The sequence below is a fragment of the Elgaria multicarinata genome, chromosome 14 (assembly GCF_023053635.1).
Source record: "Elgaria multicarinata webbii isolate HBS135686 ecotype San Diego chromosome 14, rElgMul1.1.pri, whole genome shotgun sequence".
Taxonomy (NCBI): domain Eukaryota; kingdom Metazoa; phylum Chordata; class Lepidosauria; order Squamata; family Anguidae; genus Elgaria; species Elgaria multicarinata.
In genome coordinates this window covers 27320377-27342521 of record NC_086184.1, presented here as the reverse complement: position 1 = coordinate 27342521, position 22145 = coordinate 27320377, and the positions used below count along the sequence as shown (strand labels likewise).

At 45.7% G+C, this 22145-nt stretch overlaps 1 protein-coding gene across 2 annotated transcripts in view; it reads right to left on the bottom strand.

Moving 5' to 3' along the window:
• Positions 1-4049: 4049 nt before the first annotated feature.
• NECAB2 (N-terminal EF-hand calcium binding protein 2) overlaps positions 4050-22145 on the bottom strand; it is a 204542-nt gene continuing 186446 nt past the window's right edge. For both annotated transcript variants that reach the window (XM_063141548.1, XM_063141549.1), the window contains exons 7-11: positions 21008-21064; positions 15705-15817; positions 12866-12943; positions 7026-7117; positions 4050-4115 (exon numbers count right to left, since the gene is read on the bottom strand). In XM_063141548.1, the coding sequence (XP_062997618.1) occupies positions 4087-4115; positions 7026-7117; positions 12866-12943; positions 15705-15817; positions 21008-21064 (369 nt within the window). In that variant the 3' untranslated portion in view covers positions 4050-4086. The remainder of the gene's footprint in view (positions 4116-7025; positions 7118-12865; positions 12944-15704; positions 15818-21007; positions 21065-22145) is intronic.

The window sequence follows — 22145 nt, the reverse complement described above, 5'->3', positions numbered from 1 at the left end:
GGCTGGTCTTCTTCAGCCTCCAAGTCCAATTCGGAATCCACACCAAGGAGAACGGGCCCAATCCTTAGAGCGCCCTGTATATCAGAACTGTTCCTCTCCCAGCCTGCTGCCCTTCAAAGTATTCAAATGAAGGCACGTGTGAACAAGCAAAAGGAAGAAAAAAGCCCTATGCGGAATGTCCATTTTATCTTTTAAATTTTATTTCTTTATCTGCACTTAAGTCATAATTATACAACAGCGTGTATATATATATATATATATATATATATATATATATATATATATATTAAAATTGCTTATATATTGGTTGAAACTGACATCCTGCAGTATGCTACACTTTAGAGAGCTATGTAATCTTATTTCTAAAACAGTACATGTAAACTATCAAAGGTTACGTTCAAAAAGTGAAGATAAGCAAGCCCCCTTTCCAGAGAAAGAGGAGGTTTGTCTTCTTTATATATATAATTATTATTTTATTTTAAACGTTGCCTGCTTCAGTTCTGGTAGAAACAATATTTTTTAAAAAAGAAAAAGCTCATAACTCAGTAGAGTAAAATAGTGCTACTTTCTACGGCAAGAGAGGGGGCAGCTTTATTTTTTATTCATGCACTGGCATTAAAGTGAAGGAAACAGAGGGGAAACAAAAGGGTAAGTAGTTATAGGTGGAAATAACCTGGAATGCAAAGGAATGTTATTGGGGTTTCTGTGGCAGACTCAAAATGGGTTTGGGATGAATTTCCTCATCCCATGGGACTCTGGGAATTGGTTGGTTGAGGTTTAGGCTAAGGACCTCTGTCAGAGAAATCACAGCACCATCACCAAACTACAGTTCCCCAAATTCTCTGTGGGAAGATGTGACAGTTAGTGGTATACAACATATAGCACTTGTAGGGTAGATATGCCCTGAATCTTCTGAACAGACAAGTGTGGGCTCTTCTAAACGAGCGATTTGTTGCACACTTGTGATCAGCCACTCATGGAGGTTTGCGGGTCCATTATACAACGTCGTCAACAACCAGGACATCTCCCACCCTATCTTTCGGAAATCCTGCTTTTAAAAGAAGCACAGGTAATGTGGTATATCCGGAAAAAGTGGGATCTCCCAGTGTTTTGAGTTCAGCCAGCTCAAGTATAGCATAAACGTGCCCTACATCTATGCCTTTCTAGAAGCTGTAGGCTAGAAAAACCTGAGTTTGAAGGAACCAAGCAAGTCTATGAATACCAACCTCGGGATTTTCAGTCCATGGGCTCATCTACACCTAGAGACTTTTCAAGAGCGGGAGGGATGATCCCAGAGTTTCCAGCTTCTGAGATCATTCCTCACGGGGCACATGTGAGGGAAGTTTCCCAGGAGTAAAGGAGAGCTGATGCAGGAGGCCGTGCGCCCTGTGATGGCACAGGTGGGTATGGGGCATGATTTTTTTTTTACAATACCTCCTCCGACATGCGCACCAGTGCAAATACACAGAAATGCAGGGCTGGGGATAGGTACTGTGTTGAAGATGCGCTCCTGCGCATCAATCCGTTTGTGTTAAAAATATATATATACACTGTCGGCACCAAAACATGCCAGTAGCCAATTAAAAAGTGTGCATCTGAAACTGCTGGACAAGGCATTTATTGTGCGCTCATCATTCCCTGCTCGTGGTTGTTTACCAGTTCATTTGACAATGCCATGATCCTCCAGCTTCACTTCTGTTTTTAAACAGCACTTTCATCAAGTTTTTTTAGAGTGGAGAAAATGCAGCATTAGTTGTGAAAGTGAAAGAAGACTCTTTTTCCTCTTGTGTAATTGTGCTACTATGCTACACCACAGTGCCACGTAGAGGTCACAGAGCAGAAAAGCAGGAAAGGAAACACTCTTTGGGGAGTACTCGGATTTCAATTCTGCGAGGAAGCTGGACATAGATATAGCGGATTAACAGCCTTGTGTAGAAAAGCTCTAAAAAGAAGCATTGTAGGGTCTCTTTAGGTACAATGTTTTACGTTTCTGAGCCCAATTCAAGGTGCTGGTTTTAACCTATAAAGCCCTACATGGCTTGGGACCGCAATACCTGATGGAACGCCTCTCCCGACATGAACCTACCCGTACACTGCGCTCAACATCTAAGGTCCTCCTCTGAGTGCCTACTCCGAGGGAAGCTCGGAGGATGGCAACAAGGGAGAGGGCCTTCTCGGTGGTGGCCCCCAGACTGTGGAATGATCTCCCTGATGAGGCTCGCCTGGCACCAACACTGTTATCTTTCAGGCGCCAGGTTAAGACTTTTCTCTTCTCCCAGGCATTTAACAGCATTTAACAACGCTAAGTTTGTTTTCTAACGGACCCCAGAACTGTTGTTTTTAAATGGATACTGTTGTTTTTATGTTTCTGATGATTCTTAAATTTCGTATACTTTTTAATTTTTTTTACTGTTTTAACTTTTGTAAACCGCCCAGACCGCTTCGGCTATGGGGCGGTATATAAATGTAATAAATAAATAAATAAATAAATAGTTATATTTCAGAAAGTGTGAGGGCTGAATTTAATGACACTTTGCCCCCTGTCTTCCCCCCCCCCTTTTTCCCTTTCAAAATCCCAAGCAATCCTTGATAAGCAGTGGGTGTGCAGGAGGAAAACCAATTTTAAGCAGAAAAACTAGCTGGAGGCAAAAGGGTTAAACAACCAATTTACCAAGTGCTTTACTGGGATTGCTTTAAGTTAAACAAACACCCAAGCAGGGAACATGCCACCTCGATTGATGGGTGGCAGCAGGTCTGCAACAGGCGTGTAACATCTGGTTTTGGCCCTGTATGCAACAAACCTGTATTCCCCTAGGTACGCTCATCAGGGAGCTGTGATTGGCTGCCATTCCTGGAGTCCAGTACGACGGCAAGCCCAGGTTTGTCCTGTGCAATGTGCAAAATGGCCCTTACTTGTGTAACCTTTAGTATATTGTATAGTATATTGATGCATTGGTGTACTTCTGGTGTACTTGGCACTTTATCTAACAATGTAAGCCAGTGTACCGCAACTTGGTGTCCTCCAGATGTATCGGATTGCAACTCCTACAGTCCCCCAGCCAGCTGGGAGTTGTAGTCCAATACATCTGGAGGGTGCAGGCTGTAAGCAAAAGGTAAGCCAGGCCCTGCCCCAAGGAGCTGACCGTCTAATCAGAGGATACTACGAAGGAGGCTCACTTCAATGATGCAGACTCGGCACTAGTTTGAAAATCCAACTTGTTCATGAATGGGAATGGGGAGGCCCATCCAGGACACTTCTCAATTTATCAATGAATTGACAGCCGTTCTACATTACTGCTTGCAGTAAATTAGGAATGTAGGAAGCTGCCTTCTACTGAGTCATGGTCCATCTAGCCCAGTATTGTCGACACTGACTGGCAGCAACAGCTCTCCAGGATTTCAGGAAGGAGTTTTTCCAGCCTTGCCTGGAGATGCCGGGATCGAACCTGAGACTTTCTGCATGGCAAAGCAGCTGCTCTACCACTGAGCCTCGGCCCCTCCCCTGGGATCATACCACAGGAGATGTCTGTGGTTGAGAGCTGACCTCACCAGAGACCTAGAGGGCTTCGTTGGACCTGTTCAGAAGACACCTTAAACCATGGCTTTAACCATGGTGGTTAAGCCAGAAGACCAGGCCATGTTCAGAAGACACCTTAAACCACGGCTTTAACCATGATGAAGAAGGCTTTTTGCTTTATTCACTGTAGTTAAAGCCATGGTTTGAGGTGTCTTCTGAACACGACCCGGCTTTCTGGCTTAACCACTATGGTTAAAGCCATGGTTTAAGGTGTCTTCTGAACAGGGCCATTATAGCTCAGAATTGTACGCCTGGCGAGACCAGTCGGAAGTTAAGCTAGAAGCTTGATTTTGGTGTGTGTGTGTGGTTCACTTCAAATAGCAAGAAAATAATAACATTTCTGGGTAGAAATGTCTTGGGCGGGGTGGGTGGGGTGGGCGGAGGGAGGGGATACAACACCTGTAACAAAGTCATTAGAAAAGACAGGAGTTCTGTTCTCTCCAAAAGAGCGGAAAGAACAGGGGTGGGGGTTTGAGAAGCCTTCCCCTTGGGGCTTTGCATTCTTCAAGTCAGTCTCTGTTGAGGGTGCACCAAGCAGCTGCAAGGGAAAGAGAAACAAGGAAGTGGGGTGAAAGCCGGAACAAAATGGCAGCCAACTCTCAATGCCACTCCTATTAACAGGTCTTTCTTTCATTCACTCATCCATCCTTCTCTCTAGCTGCTCATAGAAGACCTAAATTGTGTGTGCCAGGTGTGTGGGTGTGGGTCCTCATTCATTCATTCATTCATTCATTCATTCATTCATTCATTCATTCATTCATTTTTATACTCCCAATAACCAAAGATCTCTGAGCTTCCTTCCTCAACTCCTTTCTTCCTTCCTGTTCCAGGGTTTGGTTCAGATTTTTACCATTTCTGTCCCATTGGAATCAATGGGAGGGGAGTCATGTATGCCAGCTCCATGGCTGTTGTATATCCCTTCCTGTGTCGGGGTCATGGCTGAGGATCCAAAGCCTCCCCACACCCACACCTCTTTTGTGTCTACTGACGGAGAGGTGGGGGCTCTGGAGGTTTCCACGGAGCAGGCGTGTTGACAGGGCTGGCCCTCCCATGAGGCAGGGTGAATCCATTGCTCACGTGGTGGATCAGGAGGGACAGTGGATCGCCATAACTGCTACAACAGGAGAGCAGCAAGTGGGGCTCCATGAAAGAGCATCCCCAGCCCATATCTCTCGCTCTGAGCCCTTTCCCAAAGGCTCAGACTAGAGCGAGGGTTCAAGTAGGTTGACTCTCAGGAGAGACCACCTGCCCACCTGCCTGCTTGACCATCGGCTTACTTTGAGGACTCTCCCAGAGGGAGAAAAAAAGGCAGTCAGGTGGTCTCTCAGGGGTACAGGTAAACTCTCCTATGACCTCTGGGATGATCTCCCAGGGACCATAAGATTGCAGCCTTAATGTGGGATGGTATAATAGTTTATCTCAGCCTTCCCCAACCTGGACTATAACTCCTTGCATGCCCGAACATTGGCTAAGGTAGCTAGGACTTGTAAGTCCGAAGCATCTGGAGGACACCAGGTTGGAGAAGGTGAGGTTATCCAGAGGATGGTGCGAGCTCCAAAGCTTGCTTACTGCTTAAGCCAAGAGACATTGCTTCTAGGGATGTTGTGGGTGCCTGACTGGGTCTGGGAGTCTGACGGCCTCCCCCATGTTCATTTCCCCAGACCCAGTTGGGCACCTGCGGCACATTTGCGGGCCTGCAGGTTGAGTGCTCGGGTGGCCCAATGAGCACATGACAGCTGTCCACCCTCATCTGCAACCTCCATTGTACACGACAATGGAGACTTCAGAAATAATATAATTTGCCCCATTGCATCATTGATGCAAGAGAAAAGGCATGAACAGAGCATTCCTGCCTTTACTTTTGTGTAAATGGGGCCATTATGGCTGCCATTTACACAATGGGGGCAATGAGCAATTATTCCAGAATAATACACAGAATATTTCTAGCCGTTTTGCCTTGTCAGTACCACAGAGTGGATATTACAGTTTGTTATTGCCAATAACCAAATATTTCTATCCCAACGTCAGAGTTTTTTGTTTGTTTGCACCACCATTGCTTTATACTTTAAAATTGGGATAGAAATATTTGGTTATTGGCAATAACAAACTGTAATATTCGCTCTGTGGTACTGACAAGGCAAAATGGCTAGAAATATTCTGTGTATTATTCTGGAATTCCTTTTTGCATTTTCGTTAACAGCAAATTCTCGATCCTCCCAGAGTGCAGGACACGGAATAACGGGCTGAAGTTAAAGGAAGACAGATTCCAGCTGGACATCAGGAAAAACTTCCTGGCTGTTAGAGCAGTACGACAATGGAACCAGTGACCTAGGGAGGTTGTGGGCTCTCCCACACTAGAGGCCTTCAAGAGGCAGCGGGACAACCATCTGTCAGGGATGCTTTAGGATGGATTCCTGCATTGAGCAGGGGGTTGGACTCGATGGCCTTGTAGGCCCCTTCCAACTCTGCGATTCTATGATTCTATGAAATGTGAATATAAGAACAGGCGAGACTTATATCGTTTAGGCTAAAGGAACGTAATTTAATTTTCAAGTGTTGTTCCCGTTTCTATTATAACTTGTACATTTTAAAATTATTACAGCTCTTGACGAAGGACAAGCAGTCCGAAACGTTGAGCAGAGCATGTTTGGATAAAAACCAATACAACAACTTTTCTATGATTCCAGAAGCACCAGAGCTTGCCTCTTTTTAGCGCTTTCGTTACATGGTGCAATTTTTCTCCCTGCACAGTCACAATTGTTGGATGCTCACCATGCTGGAACAGAAACTCGTGAGGTGTCACAAGCAGGTGATGGTGGTGGTAGAGCGAGTGTCCAATGAATTGGACCTGAGTGAGTTCACCCATCCCTAGTCATTTCAGTCTAGTTTATGGATGGGTTACATAGCACTTTCAACGCTACGGTTGCTCCTTCTGCTGCTTCTGGCAATGCCTGTTCTGTCCAAATACCGTCCTCCTCTTCGCTGTCCACCCATTCTCATGAAAGTGATTGACAGTCCAGTTAAAATATAAGGAGAGCCATACTGGATCAGACCAAGGGTCCATCTAGTCCAGCACTCTGTTCACACACTGGCTGACAAGCTGTCCATGGGAAACACATAAGCAGGACATGGTGTAACAGCACCCTCCCACCCATGTTCCCCAGCAACTAGCATATACATGGCATCCTGCCTCTGATACTGGAGGCAGCATGTAGCCATCTGGACTAGTAGCCATTGGTAGCCTTCTCCTCCAAGAATTTTTCTAACCCCCTTTTAAAGCCATCGACTCCATTCCCCTGAGACGTCCCCAAATCCATGCAATGATCAAACTACTCCCACTCCGATTTTGACAGTTTGCGCCATGAGCTTACATATGCCTCACTGCTCATCAGAGATCTCTGCTCCCACTTTATACATTTCATTGCTCTTGCAAGGTCTGGATCCATACCTGGCACTGACACACTGGAAACTGCTTCAGGTTGAGTCAGCGTATCCACTTTCACGTGCTGGAAGCTTTTGCAAGCAGGACTCTGTAGGTGCCTGGGTTCAGGAGAGAAGGGCTTTCATTAGAATGGAGTGAGTAAAGGTTATCTCTGTATTTGAGCTTATACATCAGCCTTCTCCAACTTGATGCCCTCCAGGTGTATTGGACTACGGGCTTCTCTAACTGAGTGATTTATAGCATGCTTGTCACTGGCCACTCACAGAAGTTTGCGGGTTGATTACATGACATTGTAAACTGCCAGGACATCTCCTGTGGTTTTCCCGGGTAATCCTGTGTTTCAAAAATTCAGAGATAATGCAGTATCTAATTTATGATGGGATTATTCCACCACTAGATGGCGCTGTTTTATTTAAAAGGAATGAATGAAATCTTTATTGCTAAAAGCGACAAGCCATCACAATTCGACATAATAAAAACAAGTAAAAAGATAAGCTAAAACAAATAAGTTAAGTAGGTTAAAAATGGATAATATAAAGTGAAATGAAAATAATGAACACAAATGGAATATAAAGATAAAAATCACATTAACATACATTAAGAACTCACGAGTGGGGAACTAGATCAGTACATATACCAGAATAGGCTGCAAAAGCATTCCTTTTTCATTCAAAATCTTGTCGCTGAATCTGGCACATACTATTTAGTGCTCAGACCAAACAAAAGTAATTTATAGTTGTGAAACACTTAACATAAGACACTTGTTTTGTTTACAGTATCGGGCATGTATATTTAGTACTCAGACTAGACAAAAGTAATATGGTTGGAAAATGCCATAGAGGGGGTCTGCGATCCGGAATGAACTATGGCGCCTTCATTCTGGGGTTGCAAAAATGGCTTTGGAGGACCTTGGAGATGTCTGAAAGAGGGTGCTGTGGTGGGAGAGGTCAGGATACAAAAAATTCTATGGCCTCTCTAGCCCCAGCCCAGCACCTGCTGAGGCACCTCCCCTAGATGGGCTCAGAGGCCCATCTAAGGGGGGGGGAACAAACAGAGGCGCACAGAGAAGCAAAAATCGCCTCAGTCACTCCTCCAGCCCTGCCGGCAGTAGCCCAGCAGGGATTCATAGAATCATAGAATAGTAGAGTTGGAAGGGGACTACAAGGCCAGCGAGTCCAACCCCCTGCTCAATGCAGGAATCCACTCTACAGCATACTTGACAGATGGTTGTCCAGCTGCCTCTTGAAGGCCTCTAGTGTGGCTACTTGGAAGCCTCTGAGATCAAAGGCTGCTGTCCCACGAGGATGCAACCCATAGGATTGCACCCCAAAGCAACAACGTACACATACATTTAACAATGCATGCAGTGGAGGCTCTAATACCTGTAGGGCTGTGAATCTGCTCTGGGTTTCAGTCAGAACCAATTAGAACAATAAAAGAGCTATCCCAGGCACTGAACCTTGTCCAACCAAATGGGTTGAGCACCTTGGAGAGCACCTTTAGAGTTCTGTCTGAATCCCAGAGTGGATCACAGTCCCACTGATGTCAGAGCTACCAGCCTCCGCTGCATGCATGTCTACCCAAGAAGAAGCCCAACTGCGCTCAGTCGGACTTACTCCCAGGTATGTTTTATGTATCGCCAGTGTGCGTAGTGGTAACATTTTTTTGCAGTGCAGGCGCTCTTCATGACAGTCCCCACAGCCGTGAGGGGAGTCCAAAATCTGGGGTTATTGGGTCGTTCCATGTGAACTAACCAGAGTTAGGAGATTTATTTATTTATTTATTTATTTATTTATTTATTTATTACATTTCTATACCGCCCAATAGCCGGAGCTCTCTGGGCAGCTCTCTGGTTTTCATTTCCACCAGTTTTCATTTCCATTTCTAAGGGGTCTGAATTGTTCATTCGAGACCAGAGCACCCCAAAACACTTTGCATTACAACAGGGAGAGCTCGCTGCAAATCAAGTTCGGAGGGGAGAGAGAAGTCAGGGGTGGTGGGGGGAAAAGATGGCACCACCCCTGCTAATCAGAAGGTCTGGGGGCTTCAACCCTGTGGGTCCTGGTTCCACTACATGGCTGTGTACTACAAGGAGTTGCAAAACTGCTCTGGGGCTTTTAGGTTGGGCAACTTCATGACACTAGCCCACACGCACCCTCTCAAGGCACATTTTCCCCGTTGTGACTCACACCTCAGGAACCACGAATAATAATAATAATAATAATAATAATAATAATAATAATAATAATAATAATAATAATTTTATTTCTTGCCCGCCTCTCCATTTTGATCAAGGCGGGGAACAACAATAAATGATAAAATACATAATACTCAATTAAAACATAATATACATTGTTAAAAACATCCTGAAAACATTTTAAAAACTTCTTAAAATTCCACTGGATAGGCCTGCCAGAAGAGATTAGTCTTTATACCTTTCTTGAATGCTAGTAGACTATTAAGTTGACGAGTCTCCTCCGGCAGGCCATTCCACAGTCTGGGAGTGGCAGAAGAGAAGGTCCTCTGGGTAACAGTTGTTAATCTAGTTTTTGCTGGCTGAAGTAGATTTTTCCCAGAGGACCTGAGTGTGCGAGGCGGATTGTACGGGAGAAGGTGATCCCACAGGTAGCCTGGACCCAAACCATGTAGGGCTTTAAAGGTGATAGCCAACACTTTATACTTCGCCTGGAAACTAATTGGCAGCCAGTGAAGAGATTTTAAAACTAGTGTAATGTGGTCACCCCTAGGTGTACCGGTGACCAACCTGGCTGCCACATTTTGAACTAGTTGAAGTTTCCGGACTAGGTAGGGTGACCATATGAAAAGGTGGACAGGGCTCCTGTATCTTTAACAGTTGTATTGAAAAGGAAATTTCAGCAGGTGTCATTTCTATATATGGGGAACCTGGTGAAATTTCCTCTTCATCACAACAGTTAAAGCTGCAGGTGCCCTGCCCTCTTTTGCATCTGGTCACTCCAGTATAGCTCCTGCAGCTTTAACTGTTGTGATGAAGACAGAATTTCATCAGGTTCTCCATATATAGAAATGACACCTGCTGAAATTTCCTTTTCAATACAAATCTTAACGATACAGGAGCCCTGTCCTCCTTTTCATAGGGTCACCCTCCTCCTCCTCCTCCTCCTCCTCGTCCTCCTCCATAGGTAGGGAGTTCTAGGCCCAAGCCAACAGCAAGGACCAGGGCAACGAGGCCAAGGTAACCTGTTGCAGCCCAGCACAACTGCCAAAGGTGCCCCCACCAATCCACCAATCTGACATCCTCCCATAAGTACTCGTCCCCCATCTCCCTCTGATCGCCCAGCCAGGCTCCCCAGTGGTTTCCCTTGGGCTTCGTATCGGGTGACCCAATGGAAAGGAGAACAGGGCTCCTGTATCTTTAACAGTTGTATTGAAAAGGAAATTTCAGCAGGGGTCATTTGTATATATGGGGAACCTGGTGAAATTCCCTCTTCATCACAACAGTTAAAGCTGCAGGTGCCCTGCCCTCTTCTAAATCTGGTCACTCCGGTATAGCTCCTGCAGCTTTAACTGTTGTGATGAAGAGGGGATTTCACCAGGTTCTCCATATATACAAATGACCCCTGCTGAAATTCCCTTTTCTATGCAACTGTTAAAGATACAAAAGCCCTGTCCTCCTTTTCATATGGTCACCCTAGGACTAGGCACAAAGAGAGCCCTATGTAGGGCGCATTGCAAAAAAGGTGCACCAAAGCCACAGAATAGCTCAGCCAAGTTCCTGTGCTGCTCTCAAGATGCACCTTCATAAGCACCCTGAGGTGGGCTTCATTTTTCACCTTGGTCCTTGCCTTCCCTTCCAATGACACGCTGCTTGCACAGCTGCCCTCGGGGCCCTTAGAGCTTTGCAGTACAGCTTTGGATGTTTCTCTACCTAGGCGGGGAGCCGCTTGAGAGCGTTCCAGACCTTGCGCTCAGCTGGGAGGTGATGAGGAAGTGCAGGGCACCAGGCCAGGGCGCAGAACGGCAGCAGTGGCTAGCACAACAGATGGCTGAAGAGGTGAGCACACAGAAGGCTCTGCAGGGGAGGGTCATAATCCTTGTGAGGGTGATTTTTTTGGGGGGGGAGGGGGCATAGATCTAAGAGTGAAGGCAGATGTGTGTATCAAAAAAGAGAACTCATGGTGGGCATCTCGGCTGCAGCCCCTACTTCCTCCTGTCTTGGCAATATCAATGTGCTGAGCTCCATTTCAGCTGTCAGTCTTGCTCCCCCAATTCTTTCTTTCTTTAAAGTATATTTATGCCATGCCTCAGCCTTCCTTTCCCAAAAAAGAAAAGAAACGAAAAGAAAAAAGCCTCCCAGAACAGCTTACAATTGATCAGTAAAAGGCAGTTCCTGCCCACAGGACTACAACCTAAAAAGTCGCGGCACACAAGGAAATGGGGATGGAAAAGGAAAAGGAAAAAGATTTTCAGCAGAGCAGGGGGGATTCCACACGTCGTACTGAGGGCGCTTCAATGTGCCCCCAGTGCGCCCCCAAAGCGATTGTGCAGCTTGCCTGGAAGAGACGAGGAAGAGTCGTCCTTGCTGCCGCCGCCACCCACCTACCTCCTCGCCGGCCGGGTCGGAGGTAGGTGGGTGGCGGCAGCGGCGGCAAGTACACCTCTTCCTCGTCTCTTCGAACAGGAATCCCCCTGGTGGAATGGCCCTGCTGCCTCTCTCACCAGGGCAGTCCAACTAAAGAGGCCCTAATCTTCCCTCAGCCTCGCTGTCCCTCCCTCCCTTTTCCCTCTTGCTTTAGTTGGCCTGGCTACCTTGAATTTTTAAAACAATCTAAAAGGCCATATGGAGATTTACCTGTTTTACGCCTTTTCCTTATTAACAAGTTCCTGGAAACATAGTTTGGGTTTTTTTTAGTGCAAAACTGCTCTGAAGGGTTGAGCTGAATTTTCTTAGTGAGGTCACAGGTACTAGCCAATCGACCTCACCCGCAACTATATGATTTCTCCCCCCTCTATCCTCCAGCATTCAGTCTAAAGGTACATTTGGCTTTAATGCAGAGGAGGCAGTGTCAAATAGCCCCCCCCTCCCCACCCCACATTTGTCTTCACCTTCTCTGCATCATTCGGACAGTGGTTGTCTTTCTCCTATGCCCTGCAGAGAATGCACAACTACTTGTTATTTGTTGGGCACATTCTGGATAGTTTTCCTTTTTTAGGCTATGCTTTTTGTGTGTGTGGGGGGGGATGGGGAGATATATATTTTTTCCTAGCACTCTGCAGTTCTATTGACACTACAAAGAAACTGATATTAATAGTCCTAATGTTTCTCCAAGGCGCTCTGGGAATGATGGATCTGTGGGCAGGAAGCAGCTATTTCTAACTGAGTACCTTCCACAGTACGATTCCCTGGATACTGTAGGGCAGCCCCCCCCCCCAATTTGGTGCCCCACACACATGTGTTGGACTACATCTCCCATAATCCTCCCAACGTGTTGGACTAGAACTCCCAGCATCCTCCTGACATTTTGGATTACAATTCCCAGACTCCTCTCAACATATTGGACTACATCTCCCAGAATCCTTCAAACGTATTGGTCTACAACTCCCAGAAACCCCCAGCCAGCTACGCTCTGCAACAGCCTTCCTCAATTTGGTGCTCTTTCACCATTTGTAAAGTTTGCATCCGTCCCAGGTCATTAAAAATGGTAGATACCAGCAAAGCAAATTTCTCCCCCTCTGCAGAAATGGTTTGTGGCGCCAGATGGTGAGCACCCATGCCAGAGCCTGCAGCATGGGTGCTCATCATGCCAGGGTGCTGCGGCATGGCTTGTGCGTGCGAATTGGGGCTGAATCTCTCCTTCGTGCCTTACCTCTTCCAGTCATCCTCCGTCTCCCAGAACTCGTAGACAATGAAAGTGACGCCATCAGGGAGCCTCACTGCAGTGACGCTGCAACAGAGAAGAGAAATGGGGGCAGCCATCAAAAGCAAGACCGTTGTGGCTAATGGAAGGCCACCGTCAATGGCCACCATCTTCCCCCATGCTGGGTCAAAAGGAGCAGCCTTCCTCGATGATGCTTGATACTTCCTGTCGTTGATGGTGGCCCCCAATATTATGTGGACCATTTACTACATCACAGAGGCCTCAAAAAACAGAGCTGATTGTCCCTCTTCTAGAATATACATGGGATCTACATATTCCCATGTGTCAATTTTTTCTTTCATATGCCTTTCCTAATGAAGAGCTCCAGATCATTTTGATGTTCTGTCTTCAGCATTTTGGACATTGCTTGATAAAAACACCACCACCACCACTGCATTTGGGTAAGGGAAACTGTGGAATTGGGGGGTGGGAGAAGGTGTTGTCAGTTTGGTGCCCTGAAAACACCCCCTTGGGAGCTAATTTCCCTAGGGCAGAGAAGTTGAAGCTCCAGGCCTGTGGGACACTGCCACCCGCCACCTAAGGTGCCAACCTGGCCCTTTGGTAGAGTGACCATGTGGAAAGGAGGACAGGGCTCCTGTATCTTTAACAGTTGCATAGAAAAGGGAATTTCAGCAGGTGTCCTTTGTATATATGGAGAACCTGGTTCAGTTCCCTCTTCATCACAACAGTTAAAGCTGCAGGAGCTATACTAGAGTGACCAGATTTAAAAGACGGCAGGGCACCTGCAGCTTTAACTGTTGTGATGAAGAGGGAATTTCACCAGGTTCTCCATATATACAAATGACACCTGCTGAAAGTCCCTTTTCAATACAACTCATAAAGATACAGGAGCCCTGTCCTCATTTTCATATGGTCACCCTACCTTTGCGGTTCTCCGGATATTCATGCTCCCTTCCCCAAGTTGTTATTTTTGCAATTCCCCATGCGAAAGGAGTTACTTTTGGCTGCTTGGGGATATCTGAGTAATGTTCAATGGGGACTCATGACTTGACTTATCTTTGTTTTAAAGATGAGGTGGCCAAATGGGTCATCTTTGTTCATTTTTTTTTAAAAAAGTAAAAAAACCCAGCAACCTTGTGGCTACTCCAAACAGCCTGGAGGCTTTCTGGTAGCCACCCAAGTCACATTTCCAGGACTCAGTTGCCAGTGGGAGCAATGCTTTGCAGCATCATTGCCATGGGTGTTCCATACTGGGAAACAGGGCTGGGAGCCTACTGAAAACTCTGGTGGTTGTCTGGAGCAGCTGTGAGGCTTTTAAAAGAAATGCCATAAAAAGGGAAATCCTGGTGTGCAGGAAGAAAAGGGCTGTACATTAAAAAATAATAATAATGGTTTCAATACCTGGGTAGACTAATAGGTCTGACCTGCTATAAGGCACCTTCTTATTTTCGAAAGACTGAATTGAACCATTGCTACCTGCAGAAGGCTTTGTTCATGTTGGCAATGCTGAGAGAGAAGGTTGGATTGTGAGGCTTTGAAGCCATGCTCCAGTCGGGGGAGTGGAACAGCCAGTGGCCTATAAGCCCTGCTCACTTTGAACATTTGGAAATAAACAGGTTATAAACACTGGTCTCTCCAGCAAGCCTCTCTTCAGAAAATTCACCTTACAAAAAGCAATCAAGGAGAAAAAGGCAGCTCAAACGACTAGGGGGCTGGAGCGTCTCCCCTAGGAGGGAAGGTTACAACAGCTGGGATTGTTTAGCTTGGAAAAAGGGAGGCTAAGGGGAGACCTGATAGAGGTGTACAAAACCATGCATGGTATGGAGAACGTGGAGAGGGAGACATTTTTCTCCCTCTCTCATAATACTAGAAACCAAAGAGGTTATTCCACAAAGCTGATTGGTGGGAGATTCAGGGCAGATAAAAGAAAGGATTCTTCATACAGTGCATAAGCTATAGAATCCACTACCACAAGATGTGGTGATGGCCACCAATTTTGATGGCTTTAAAAGGGGTTTGGATAAACTCCTGGAGAAGGCTATCAATGGCTACTAGTGCATCAGAGGCAGTAAGCCTATATACACCAGTTGCTGGGAAACATGGGTGGGAGGGTGCTTTTGCTTGTCAACAGTTGGTTGGCCACTGTGTGAACAGAATGCTAGCCTAGAAGGACCTTTGGTCTGATCCACCATGGCTCTTCTTATGTTCTAGACTAGGGCTGGGAAGACCCAGGTTCAAGTCCTTACCAAGCTGAGAAACTCAATGGGCGATCTTGGGCCACTTACACACATTCAGCCTAACTTTCCTCAGAGGATTAAAAAAAATACATGATTAGGGCAGTGAGAACTATGTATGTCCTGCTTTGTTGGTCCCTGGTTGACAGCTGGTTGGCCACCATGTGAACACAGTGCTGAACTAGATGGACCTTTGGTTTGATCCAGCAGCGTTCAGTTCCAAAATCTATCATTGGGAAATATCTTTGCATGTCATAAAACATTGAGTGAGGTTTAGAGTTGTCCAGAACTCTGCATCAGCAGTTGAGGAGATCTCATGCCAGTAGACATAGGAATGTAGGAAGCTGCCTTAAACTGGGTCCAACCCTGGGTCCATCTAACCCAGTATTGTCAACACTGACTGGTAGTGTCTCTCTGGGGCTTTAGGCAAGATTCTTTCCTAGACCTACCTGGAGATGCCTGGGGATTGAACCTCATGCATGCAAAGTGTGTGCTCTGCCACTGAACTATAGGCCCTCCCCATAAGTTTCAGGCCTCCTACCCTTTCCCTGTTGCACCCAACTTTCCTTCAGCAGCACCCAAGTCTTACTTACTGGAAGCAGTCCCGTTCACCCGCCACGTTCTTCAAGTACTGCTTGAGTGAGCCACAGAACTCGCCCAGGTGCTTCTGGGAAACGGTCATCTCATTTCGTACCAAAAGAAGATACTGGAATAGAAGCCAAATGAAAGGGGATCTTAATATCAATGAACCTTGGGGTTGACCCCTTGCTTTAAAGTGCTGGCATAGCGTCGTTCAGCCTTCCCTGACTTAGGGTGCTCCAGGTGTGTTGGACAGCAACATGGCCAGTGGTGGTGGGCCAAATGCAAATAGGTGGGGGTGAAAACTACACACACACACACACGCACACACACACACACACACACACATATACAGCATATTTTAGCTTAAAGCTCTTAGCATCAGTAACTAAGACTTGGGAGTGGCATTTTAACATTTCAGAATGGGGGAAAATGCACAAAATCCAGGAAACCGCTAAAAATAGGTGGTTGGGTGAGAGAGGCTGAGACCAGGGAAAAGGAGTGTGAATATATAGGGAAATTCAGAGGGCTGGATTGTGACCCCAAGCTTTACAAAGTGGTCTACATATCATAAAGTTTAAAATACTAATAAAACAAGGAAAACCGAAACAATTAAATGGCATCACCCTATTTTTTTCTTTTCACTCCTCCCCCATAGATTAACTAAAATAGATAAAGCAGGAACACAGAAACATTTAAAGACGACTCATTCACTTAAATGACAACATTAAAAGGCCCTGATTAAGGAAAAGCAGCCTGAATGAACAGGTTTTCAAATCCCACGTTAACATTTGAAAAGTTGAGGCCAAGTGCACCTCAGCGGAAAGGAAATTCTGTCACTAGGGGCTACAGCAGAAAAGGCCCTGTCTCTTTTGCCCTGCCCTCTTTTGTGTCTGGTCACTCTAGTATAGCTCCTGCAGCTTTAACTGTTGTGATGAAGAGGGAATTTCACCAGGTGCTGCATACATACAAATGACACCTGCTGAAATTCCCTTTTCTATAAAATTGTTGTTTTGCCATGGGACTTTGTTGCCTGTGACATGGACCATGGAGACCTTGCCTTTTGCCTGCTCCCTCTTTGTGCTGACCACCTTGGAACTCTTGGACCCTTGAACCTGCAACCGCTAGGTTCAGCAGACTCTGGAAATGTGATGCTCCCAGCCCGCCTGTATCTGCTGGCAGTGCACCTGTCTGGCTTCACCTTGCTAATGAGTGGTGGTGGTGGTGGGATTGGTGGTAGGCTGGGGAAGAAGGACAGGATTTAAGTCTCTGGGTTTAGCTGGGAGGGCTCATTGCTCTCCTCCACCTCACCTACAATTCCAGCACTATATATGACTTGCATCCATGCTGCACATCAGTGATGGCTTCAGGTTTTTGAGGGCCCTTGGGCAAGATCCTTTCATTGGGCAGGTGAACAAGCCAGATGCAACGAGAGACAGGTGAACAAGCTGGCTACAATAGTGAAGAGGAGGATGGCAAGCAAGTCCAGGGGACTCTTGTCAGTGGGTAGGGTGACCATATGGAAAGGAGGACAGGGCTCCAGTATCTTTAACAGTTGTATAGAAAATGGAATTTCAGCAGGTGTCCTTGGTATGCATGCAGCACCTGGTGAAATTCCCTCTTCAACTGTTAATGCTGCAGGAGCCCTGTGCTCTTGGCCAGATACAAAAGAGAGCAGGGCTCCTGCAGTTTTAACTGTTGTGATGAAGAGGGGATTTCACCAGGGGCTGCATGCATACAAAAGCCACCTCATGCAATTCCCTTTTCTGTTGAAATACAGGAGCCCTGTCCAAATCCAAATCTTTATTATGCAACCAAAACAGGTTTTAGCCAACATCATCAACATCAACAATAGACACCACAAGGTACAATGTTCTCCTTTCCATATGGTCACCCTATCAGTGGGTCTTCAGGTGGGGGTGGGGGCTCTTGGCATTCCTGCATTCAACCTGCCCTCTTTCCAAGGCTTTTGGCTTCCTCCCAGGAACATCTGTGCCTGTACATTTGTATCCCATCCTTCCCCCAGGCATCTCAAGATGGCTTCTATGGTCCTTCATGTTATCTTCACAATGACCCTGGAAGGTAGTTTAGCCTGACAGTAACTCACCCAACATCAGCTAGCAAAGCTTCATGGTCGAGTGAGATTTGAACCCTAATCTTTTAAGGTGGACTTCACACTTTCTAACTCAGCAATCAGCAACCCAGCACCCTCCAGATGTGTTGGACTACAACTCCCATCATTCCCAATGACAGTCCAACACATCTGGGGGGCTCTAACCACTAAACTATGCTGACTCTGCTTTTCCAAATGCACTAAGTGTGTATGTTTAATTCCTTGTGTAACTCTCTCCTGTGGGAGGAGTGCATTGCACTTCTTCCACAACACCTTTAATTACCAAAGAGTGATGAAAGGGAGTGTCAAAGAAGGCATTTTTCGAAACTCAGGGGTTTTTGTTTGTTTGTTTTGGCTTTAGAGTGCTCTGTTGCCCCTTCTGAAACACGAGGGTCGGTGGATTTAAGCCACCCCTTGTGAAATTCAAATAGTTCTCCACCCCAGGTGATACAGCTCGGTTAAAGAAGGAAAACAATGTGGTCAAGGAAAGGCGAGTTATTTTAAGGCTCTGTTTTCATACTCCAGTTACTTTTTAATCACTAGTGGCTGGATTTGATTAGATTAGAAAAGCAATCTCCCCCCGTTAACCTCGCTCACATCTGGGAGTCAGCAGCAGTGCTGACAATACATCCAGCTGGAAAGCGTGCCAGTTATTAATATGTTGTATTGGTTGATGTGGGATAAAAAAAAATTGGGGGGCCTCAAGGACCTCGCACAGTGAGGGAGAGATAGGGCAGGAAAGCAAGGTCATTTTTCTTTTTGATTCTACCCACCCTCAACTGCTGTGCTCAGGTTTAGCAAAGTTAAGAGAATCCTTAATTTGCTCCTCTGCTAACGAAACAGACCAGAGATGACTATGGTCAAATTTACAGAGTAGAACAATGTTCTCCTTTTCAGAGGACACCCAAGAGATTTTGCTGTCTGAGGCAAAGAATGAAATGGTGCCCCCACCCATTCCATGTTCAAAAGCTAACTGGACTGGCAATTGAACCTTTCTTCAATACTCACAATGACACAATGCCCCCCCCCCACTGCAGGCTAGCAGGCTAGGTTAGGGGGTGCAGGATGGTAGGCAGCATATAGTTGCTGTCGCCAAGCGTCTGCCACTTGAGGCAACTGCCTCACTCTGCCTAATGGTAGGGCCGGCCATGCTCAAACTGTGGTACTACGTAGCATTATACTATTATTTATTATTTATTACATTTATACACCACCCCATAGCTGAAGCTCTCTGGGTGGTTTACAAAAGTTAAAAACAGTGAACACTAAAAACAAATATACAAGATTTAAAACTATAAAAAGCATAAAATACAAACAAAAACAGACAATATCCGTTTAAAACAACTAATCTGGGGTCAGTTAAAAAACTCAATATATGCTGTTCAATGCCTGGGAGAAGAGAAAAGTCTTGACCTGGCGTCGAAAAGATAACAATGTTGGCGCCGAGCAAGCCTCGTCAGGGAGATCATTCCATCATTGAGGGGCCACCACTGAAAAGGCCCTCTCCCTTGTTGCCATTCTCCAAGCTTCCCTCGGAGTAGGCACCCGGAGGAGGACCTTAGATGTTGAGCGTAGTGTAAGGGTAGGTTCATGTTGGAAGAGGAGTTCTGTCAGGTATTGTGGTCCCAAGCCGTGTAAGGCATTGTTCCTTGTCTGCTTTTAGCCTACCTGTATTGCAGACTGTTTTAAATGAGTGAGAGGATTAAAATATCTGCTTTTTTATTTTACTTTTTCCACAGGTCAAGCATGCAGGCGCAGCCTCCCATAAATTTCTGTCCTTTCAAACATCTTCAAGCTCGTATTTCCTTGTCAACAACTCGGGGGTCAGCTCAAAGCTCTGGCCTTGCTAGCTCTGATGACGCATCCCTCACAGAGCGGCTTAGAGATGAGAGCAAAAGCAGTATCTCAAGGCCAATATTTTCAAAAGCACCTGAACTCCGTCTCAATGCATGGAGGCAATGGCTGAATCTTTGCGCCGTATCTGTGTGTTCCATGTGCAGTCAAGACTTAGCCAAGTGTGACTAACACCTCTCTGATTTGACTCGGTCTGCTCTGTAGAGTCAACCAATACTGAACTCTTAAGCATTTCCTTTTCGACAGCTTGGTGAAATCTCAATGAAAAGATAACGTGCTTCATTTGCATAACACAATGAATTTATCTGCATCTTCTTATTTTGAATAAATTCTTTTGCATCAGGAACATTTTACATCCTTGAGCCTGGTTTTCCTAGTACTGGGGCAGCAGAAAAGATCCATACAGAACACCAAAGGCTCAGCTTCCACCACTGGAAATCACATTTGGCTACCTCCCTGGCTGGCCTGGTGAGATTTCAGCAGGCATTTCCAGCATGCTCCCAAGTGCATCTTTGCCAGAGGGCTGCAACACCGAGTTGGTCTTTTAATTAAATTAATTGATCAATAGCGCAACCCTATGCATGTTTAGACAGAAAAAAACCTCCCAGCATTCCCCAGCCAGCCACGAGATCAGGAAGCGGCTAAATCTCTATGCTATAGTACATGATTTGCAGGTAGAAATTCCCAGGTTCCTTCCCTGGCATCCCAGAGTTCAACATGGATCTGGATATGGGCCCCGCTTAGTACAAGGTAAAAATAAACGAACAAAGAAATGGTGAAGAAGATCACCTGTATGGTAGGTATTTACTACAATGGCTAGTTTAGCCCAGCGGAATAGTGAAGCCAGCAACCATAACACAGCATTGTATTAAACTTTCTTGAGCTTAAAAAACAGACAGGAATTGTTAGAGTCTATTTTATGCACATGGCCCATTTTTTTAAAAAAATGTGTTCCTCTTTTATAGCCATGCAAATGGCTAAATATGTCTAATGTTCGGGGCTGAGTCCCTGGGGATGTGAGGCACGTCTCCCTTTAAGTGCCATCTCCCTTCCAGGTCCTAAGGAAGTTGTGATCCACTTCCTTTCTCAAGGGCATGAGCAAAGAGTATGTTGACCATGTGGGTGAGACCGTGCTTCATGTTGAGAAGAGGCCCCCCCCCCACATGACGGACAACCTAGGACACCACTGGTTACTCATTAAGCTTTCCTCCTGGCTTATACAAAGAAAAGATGACCTTTAGAGTCACATTTGCAACAGATGTAGGCTGAGTTGAATACTGGGAGGAAAATGCCCCTCCCGGTTCTCTTCTCTCCTTGCAGAAGGCAGACAGGAGTTTTGCGAGGACTCACCGCACAGGCTGTGTTTTCACTGTCCGACAGTCGCTGGTGCAGGTCAAACCAAAGAGTCTGTTGTGAAAGAAATTATTTTTTTTAGAGTTAAAAATAATAGCAAGCAAGACACTGTGTTGCAGAGGAATTCAGAAAGAACACAACGTATGTCACCCATAGTCAACAAAAACAAGCCATCTAGACAGAATTTATTAAGATGTTTCAGCTGAGAATAATTTTGTTTACAGAAATTGCCTGACCCAGTACTGAGATTGTAAATCCAAGGGAATGCTTTATTTTGTCTCCTTTTTCTACCTGCAATCTGAAATGGTACAGACCATTCTGTCATGGTAGGACTCTGCTACCTAATTCCGTTGTATGATTAGGCCAGGCCTCTGCTGATCCTGGGTGATGTGAAAGTTTTGCCTCTTGCTTGTTCTGTGATCCTTCACACATACAAATCCATCACTTGCTACAATCGATAAGCAAGGAAGATATGTCTGGTGAAAGAACTAGGGCTGTGTGCACCGCTTTGGATCTGAATTCCGAATCTGAAGCAGATCGGGGTGATTCAGACCTCCAAATCCAAAGTGGGTCAGGGAAGGTCCGAATCGATCCAAAATAGTTTGGAAAGGTCCGAATAGCTTCAGACCGATTCAGATTGATTTGGACCCTTTCCCAAGCACATATACACATGAAAATGGGCACCATGATAGTTTCTAAACTGATCCTTAGTCATGCCAATTTTGAAGAAAATCGGATCATCCCCTGATTTTTAGGGAATTTGCAAAGCTTCCCCATCTACAAAATTGCATTTATCTCCATCAATTTTTAGGATACACACATGTAACTGGGCACCATGATAGCTTCCACATAGGACCTTATGCATGCCGAATTTGAAGCAAATTGGATCATCCCCTGATTTTTAGGGATTTTTTAAAAAGATTTCAGTCCAGATCCTTTGTGGATCATAAAACCAGGCCATTAACTGGTTTCTTCACGAATGCGATGCGTACACTCTACATGCAATATGGACTCTCTCCTTTAATGTAACTCAAACCACTCCAGCATTACTTCAAGATGCTTAGATGAGACCAATTTCAATCAACGGGCAGGTGAGTCATGACTAGCTTAAATCCCAATGATTTCAATGGATCCA